The sequence below is a fragment of the Spea bombifrons genome, chromosome 13, assembly GCF_027358695.1.
Source record: "Spea bombifrons isolate aSpeBom1 chromosome 13, aSpeBom1.2.pri, whole genome shotgun sequence".
Classification (NCBI taxonomy): Eukaryota; Metazoa; Chordata; class Amphibia; order Anura; family Pelobatidae; genus Spea; species Spea bombifrons.
In genome coordinates, this window is record NC_071099.1 from 18,760,123 (window position 1) to 18,767,489 (window position 7,367).

At 43.4% G+C, this 7,367-nt stretch overlaps 1 protein-coding gene across 3 annotated transcripts in view; it reads left to right on the forward strand.

The window, feature by feature from the left end:
* Nucleotides 1–575, forward strand: part of SRCIN1 (SRC kinase signaling inhibitor 1) — a 62,785-nt gene extending 62,210 nt beyond the window's left edge. For 2 of the 3 annotated variants that reach the window (XM_053453191.1, XM_053453192.1), the window contains one exon: nucleotides 244–575. In XM_053453191.1, the coding sequence (XP_053309166.1) occupies nucleotides 244–375 (132 nt within the window). In that variant the 3' untranslated portion in view covers nucleotides 376–575. The remainder of the gene's footprint in view (nucleotides 1–243) is intronic. The other variant, XM_053453193.1, reaches the window with a different exon arrangement.
* The last annotated feature ends 6,792 nt before the right edge of the window (nucleotides 576–7,367 follow it).

Below are 7,367 nucleotides of genomic sequence, written 5' to 3' on the forward strand. Positions count from 1 at the left end.
ACCTGTGATGGTTCATTTTCTGATACACGGCACAGCCTGGCGCCGTACCTGAGGTACATTTAAGGTCCAATCTTCTTATTTAAATTATCCCTATTTACTCGGTCAGTGCAGTCCTCTTCTTCTCATTCCATTGTTGTCCTCTTTTCATTGTTATGTTGCCATGCATCTCATGTTCACACTTCTCTTGTTCCACTCAGTTATTTCTTTTTGGATGTTCAACCTGCTTTTTGTTCTCCTTTCCAGGCAGCTAGACCTTCTAAAGAGGCTGCTAGTGTGAATGAGGCTAACCCTGGCTCAGATAAAACCGCACCTTCTCGAACCTCCATCCCTGTACTAACTTCCTTTGGTACAAGGAACTCCTCTATTTCCTTCTAAATGTAGTCTCCTTTACGACTTTTTACTCATCCGTGCTCCTCTCATCTGATTTCTTCTTCATGTTGTTTGAAATGTGGACCGTGTGTAAACCGGCCCTTGTCTTCTGCCAAGACACGAGCTGATCTCTCTTTCTTCTGGATTTTATCAGCTTTGAGATATCTGGTAACGACGCCAAAGGGCTGAAATCAGAGAGGAGTGGAAAAGACAAGAGACACTATATATATATATTAATATATATATATATATATATATATATATATATATATGACGGCCGACACGTTCCACGGTGCCTCCTACCCCCAGGCCTGACTGTTACCACACCTGCAGCTGCTTATCTCTCCGAAATAGTCTCATAAATCTACAGGAACCGGACTTGACTGAACAATAGATCTGCTTGCCGTGGCATTATGTGTTGCTTTGTTCATTTCATTTGGAGGATGAATCTATTTCTTTGTTCCTGTAGTTTCTGTGGAAGTCAACAGATATGAAGATGACCTTTTTTGTGTGCGTTGCGTTGGCAGCAATAAGCAAAGATTGTATTTCAGGGGTGTTCTGCACCCGCATTGTCCTTTCATGGTAGCACAAATGTGTTGTAGAAATGTCAGATGCAGGTCGCTTTCATTGTCTTGGAGATTCCACAAAGCAGAGATGGAAATGAAGATCATTAGATCATAGAGTGTGGACGCCAAGGCCGATGATGACATCAAAACATGTCAGAGACTCCAACACTGTTATCTTTGCAAAGCAATATCCGTCCTCTGACCATCAGTGGACGGGAGGCAGGTGGTGGTCTTCAGGGTGCAGTTTGGAGGGGGATTCCCAGTGGCTTTCACTGGCCAGAGGTGAGTTTCCAGGTTGTGATTGATCCTTTGGGTTGTCGGGAGCCGTGTCGGGCATGCGCAGGATGGGAACATATTCTTGTAACATTGTATAATATAAGCACAGAATCTGATAACACTATATCTGTGAAATGTGTGTATGTGTGTGTCGGTGATTTGTGTGTCTAGGAAAGTGTGTTCCATGGACAGGGAGAGGCCCGAAGTCGTCATTGTTCTGTTTGTTTTTGTTACTTTGCTTGTGTGTTTTTTTCATACTCCTGATTTAGCTTCCGATTTATTTATTTTTTGAACGTAGGAAATAATTTGTTTTGTAAACCATCCATTTTTGTACAGAGATTGAGTTTATATGAAGAAAATGAACAAATCCGCTACATCGCTGCTCTGGATTGCAAAGTAAAGCTTTCCATTGGGTGATGTGTTTTACGGTTTCTATAACTTTAATAAAAGAATATATATGCATATAATATATCTATCTATCTATAAAAGAAATACCAAGTATATAATGTATCAAACAAACGTGTGAGTGTAGATGGAAGTTCTGCTTGGTGTGCATGTTCCAGAGCACTAAATGATGAACACAACTCTCTAATTTATGTATCGCTGAGCTGCACAACCTTCTGGGGCTATTAGCACAAATATCACTAATTTAGGATTATTATTTATTGTTAGCACGGTGAGGGCGCGATTCCTTTAAGAACGTCACGTGTTCACAGCCTAACATTTCTGGGGTGTCACCGGAGGCAAAGGGGATGGGGCGCCATGATAAATGTAATAACGTAACCATGCCCTGCGTGTTTTCATGCTGATCCCCCCACAATTAAACGGCACACAGAATATTCATCTAAAATAAATAGAAATCCATTTCATGGAATGATATTTGGATTAAACGTTCAGCACGAACCGCTTGGTCCTGTGAGATTTCCAAAGATAAAACAGAGGGAACGAGACTCGAGATTCCCCGCAGCCCAGCGCTTTATTTTTTACTTCGTCATTTGAAACGGCGTTTCTAGATACGTTTATGAAATTCCTTGTTTTAGTTGCCTTCCTCCCGGTCCCCTCGCTCCTTTCCGGTGCTAATGATTTTGTACGCGTCGGCAGATGTTTGTTAATAATAATTTCTGTTTGTTAGATGAGTTTTATGGTTTATCCCTGACTGTGAGTTTCTGGGGCTAAATCTCTGAATGGCATTCGTGCTTTGAGTTGTTGCCGCAGAATGAATTAGCGAATTGGTGAGACGGCCGCATTGATTGAAGGGAACGATTATCATACTTTATCATACGTAGCGGAGTCAGCAGGGCCACGCGCATGCGTCTGTTACACAGGAGCACGTTGAGCAATACAGGCCGGGTTTCACTAAAGTGGGCCTTGGCGAGTTTGTTTGTAGTTTGCGCAGTGCGCGTTTATGAAGGGCCGAGCCCGGTGAGCTCTCCTGTAAGGGTTGGCTTGGATGGCCTTGTAAATGTGAGCGCATGCATGCGCCTCTTACCTCTGTGGAGCATTATTCCTAGACATAGCTGGAGCCTCTGAACTTTATAGATTTGGCCCTTTATAACGCATAATTCAACTTTGGTGAAGTAACCCAATACTTGTTTATAGATCTGAACTCAGAAAGAATGTTGAAGGCCGTATTTACTGAACGTTGGCACTTTTATTTCACTAAATACCATGTTTGACTTTAGAACTTGTTAACAATATAGCAAACGGGTAGATCCAAACATAGCGCCAAACATTTCAGATGTGCAGATCTGGGGTCCCTTTGTTGGGGTGCAGGCTGGCGGTGGGACTGTATCATACCGGAAAGGACTCCTTCTGGTGTTCTGCTGTAGAGCGCCGCTTGGTGTCGCCTTCCAACGCTCTAGGTCTGAGTAAGATGGCTCTTCAGCCACAGAGCTTCTTGAGCCAAGATCCCCCATAGCCTGCGAAATCACTAGCCCACAAACCAGACGGTTAGGAGACACCGGCACGGAAGAAGTGGTTGAGGGGAGTGAGACAGGAGAGGACGGCGTGGATGAGTTGATCTGCTTCTGATGTGTTGAAGGACGATGGATCGGAGTGATGGGAAGGAATGTTGTTGCTTCCCTGAACAAGTGGGTTTTCAGAGAGGTTTTGAAAGTCAAGGCAGAAAGTCTGATGGGGAAGGGAAATCCGCAGGAGGGGAGCGGTGCGGGGAGAATCCTGAATACGGGAGTGGGGAGAGGTAACAGTAGAAGAAAGCTGCAGGTTGTGAGAGGAGCGAATGGGGGGTGGGGGTGTATGTAGATAGATAGGAGGATAGAGATGTAAGGGGGTGCAGAGTTGTTGTAAGGGTTAGAAGTTGGATTGTGGAGGGTACGGGGAGTCGGTGAAGTGATTGGAATAGTGGGGTAGTGGATGAGGGGCGGCGGAGGAGAAAGATTAGCGTGGCTGCAGTGTTGAGGATAGATTGCAGCGGTGAAAGGCAGGAGAGACCGGTTAGTAGGGAGTTGCAATCACCCAGGCGGGAGAGCACATGGGAGTGGTACAGTACCTTGTATGTGTCCATGGTAGCACCGGAGTGTAGTATGCGCTTACCTCTGTGGCGTCCCCCTCTGTCCTCCTCCTGTCAAACTCCTGTATAACTCCTATCGACCACTTAAACTGAGACCACGCAGCTACTAACCCAAGCAAGCTCGTCCCAAGTGAAGTCTGCAGATATATAGGGCCGCCTCTCCATTGGGCAGATAGGATGATTGCAAACGCGAGGCACATGTGATACAACGAGGTGTACAATTACAATTAGGCTAAACTAGACAGCACCTTAGTTAACCCTTTGATAGCAGCAGAGCATGGAGACAGACAGGATAACGACATAGCAGGTGTGAATACTACAATCACTGGAGACGCATGTGGGCAGCCGGTCTTTGCATGATAAAGCGTAGCAATATCGTATATGTTGTTCTCAAAACTAAATATGAAAAGTGGGGGGAAATCCACATCTTTAGCAGATGGAGGGGGTTCGTTTGAATTTAATTTGTTTTATATTCTTTTTACAATGTGTCTGTCTTTAAGCATGCATAGTATTGTGACAAATTCAAGGCCTCTCAAAGCGTCTCTTTTCACAGTGGTTCTGGGTAATGATGATGTCATTTTGTACATTCAATGCTAACACACTTGTAGAGTATAGCTCTGTGTATAAATATATGGATGCCATAAAATTCAGTGAAAAATTACAATGTGTGTGGGTTTTTCTTTGTGTAGCGGGAATGCTGAGACTTGGCTATAAATAAACGTTTTGTCTACATTGTAAAACTATTTCTTGGTGTAGATAATTTAATTAGCGTACGATTTTATGCTACTAAAGTAACACATACTTACAGTTACCATTCACATCCCTGTTATAAAAGTATTTGGAGACTGCTAGGAAGTCATTGCTGCCGTCTAGACTGCCAACGACCGATTCGTACAGCATGAGAGCCAGAACAATGAAACATGCAGAAAGCTTTATTCAGCAGTAACTCCATTCGTAAGGAGAAAAGAAAACAAATTAACATTAAAAATCCTTATACATTTTATATTATGTTACACATTTAGAGAACATATTTACAGAACAGAGAAAAAGATAAAACTTTACATTATATGCATAACACGAGTATACATTAGTCACAATACTAATCTGGAATGGTGGCAGTTTGTATACAAATAAAAACAAATAAAACACTTTCGGTATCGGTTTCGGGTCGTATGCCAATAAATCCTTCCCATAGTCTTATATTAATATGCCACGGTGTGACTTTTGGCCTTGGTCCCATTGATAGCTTGGGGTTTAAACTGGGTGAATCACTAAAAAAAAAAAAGCTCTAGTGTGGATACAATCCGGTGGCTTTCAACACTTGGACCCCCTCATTCAGTCCCCTCCTGAGCAGTTCTATCAATGAGAGGTACTCACCACCACCAAACTCCAGCCATGGTCTTCCAGTGGGGCCAACAAGGCCCCCGCGTGCTCAACGAGAACGATTTCCTGATGATTATTGGCACAGAATTGGCAAAGTATGCGGACAGCAGAAGAGGTGCGCATGCACTGGTAGGGCTGCCAATGAAGGGCATCCGCCTGCTCCTTTAGGATCTTTTACAGGCATTGTATATCATCAGATTGTACAAAATACCAAATTATTTACCTTACAATAGTGCAGTTCTTAGGGGATTCGCATGCATCCTACCCTGTGATGCTCTTCTTTCCAGCATAGAAATCCACATTAATTAAGAGGAATAATCATACAAATCCAAGCAGGAGCAGTAAAGCCCACTGGTGGGGGGAGTGGTGGGAATTTGGGGGGGAAATACAAATCTGCAATAAATTAATGACCCATGTGGCATGTGACCCACCTAGCTGAGAGCGGGGATCAGACATGGAGAAGACTCCACCATGTTATACATCCTTGGCATATTAATAGAAGCTAGAGGTGGACAGGAGTCCGTGGAAGGATTTATTTTCATTAACATCATGGTGGCCACATAACTTGCCCTCCCCGTTTGAATGGTCCTCATTGGACTGAAGGTTTTTAATAGTTTAAACCGTTCTAAACTTGTCCTTGAGAACCCACGGAAAGAGATAATTTGGTGGGTGGGTTTCTTTCCGCATGACCCAACTGGTATGATGACTTCATACATCAGGATAACATGTTTCAAACAGACGGTTAGCAGCACCAGGTCTCTCTATATATACACAATGTAACAGTGAAAAGGCAGACGATGGGTTGGGGGCTTAGTGAACGTGAAATGTCCGTTCTGGAGAATGTAGCGGTGGGAAGGAGCATCCAATGCATATTTACAATGTTAGCAATAGGGGCAAAATACGTTTCTTTGCACCACGGGGAGAGGATAAAAGAGAGAGAAGGACTTTAAAGCAGAAGATGTATAAAAGCATTAAACGCTACTTTATAATACAAACCGGTGGGTTCAGCAGTGACTAGAAGGGAAGGAGCAGAGAAGAGACGGAAGGAGAGGACTTTGAGGAGATCTGACTGCAACAAGAGAATGCGGCGTCCCGAGGATAAGGTGACGACAAACCGGGTTACACAGAAGGTATTTCCGCAATAAAGCTGGTTTTAAGCAATTAGTAACAGTCTGGCTATATTGCAAAGAAAGTTAGTAAATAGATTGACCTCTGGGCTAGTCTGTGGCATCATTTCACAGAGGTCATTTGAAAAAAGGTCATTAATATTTTACCCAAAACAAAGCAAAATAGTATAAAACACTGTATTGGTGGTACGCAAGAGGTAGTAATGGGTAGACGTTTTGGAAGAAATTCAGGGCTGGAGTGGCCGACGCAGTCCCATTAACAGTCCTGGGGATAATGACCGGTAAGTCAATAAATCGTCATTCGTCACGCAAACCACGGGCGGCATTTCTGCTCACGCTTTCTAAATTCAGTTTAACCGACACAGCTGACATCAGAACATCAGAGACCCCGCGTTCTGCTCGTGCCATTTCTCTCCAATTCAATAAACCTGCAGCTTGTAGAGTTCAACATTCCAACTCTGGGGTTACTATGCGTTTGCAAGAGAGTTGGCCCTGCATAATGTATACTTAAAGATGACAAATGAAATATACCTGCATAACTTCAGCAAAGAAAGCTCCCTGGGTTTGGGTCGTTGCTTACGCGTTATTCACGGCTTAGTGAATACAGCACACTTACATGTCTTTAGCTTTCTGTTCCTTCCACTTTTCTCCAGCTTTTCCTTAAACCAACGTTTATTAACTTTTTTTCCAACAAACTACCCCCCAATATCAAACCTTTCTTTACATAATACCCCCTACTATAAAAGCTGCCCCTGGCCCTGTCAAATCCTACAGGCTGAGAAACAATCCCTTAATTTATATGTTCTACAATCAACAAAATAAACCCTTTATGTACATCAGGCATTTCCTTTGCCAAAATATTTGGGGTTCTCAACGCCTGCAATCTTTTCGCAATAAAAACTCTCGCCCCGATCCACCGTTCTCTTCCTCTCTACCAATCGATCTCCAGCGTTAACTGGGAACGCAGCGCTTACGCGTTTCATTTGTATGACGATCGCTCTAAAGAAATATTGCACCAAAACCACTCTTTAGAAATATGGCCCAAAGTGCCAAACACCATTCAGCTCGTGGAACATACCGTTGGTATACGCGGCGCTGGCTAGTAATCATCAAGGT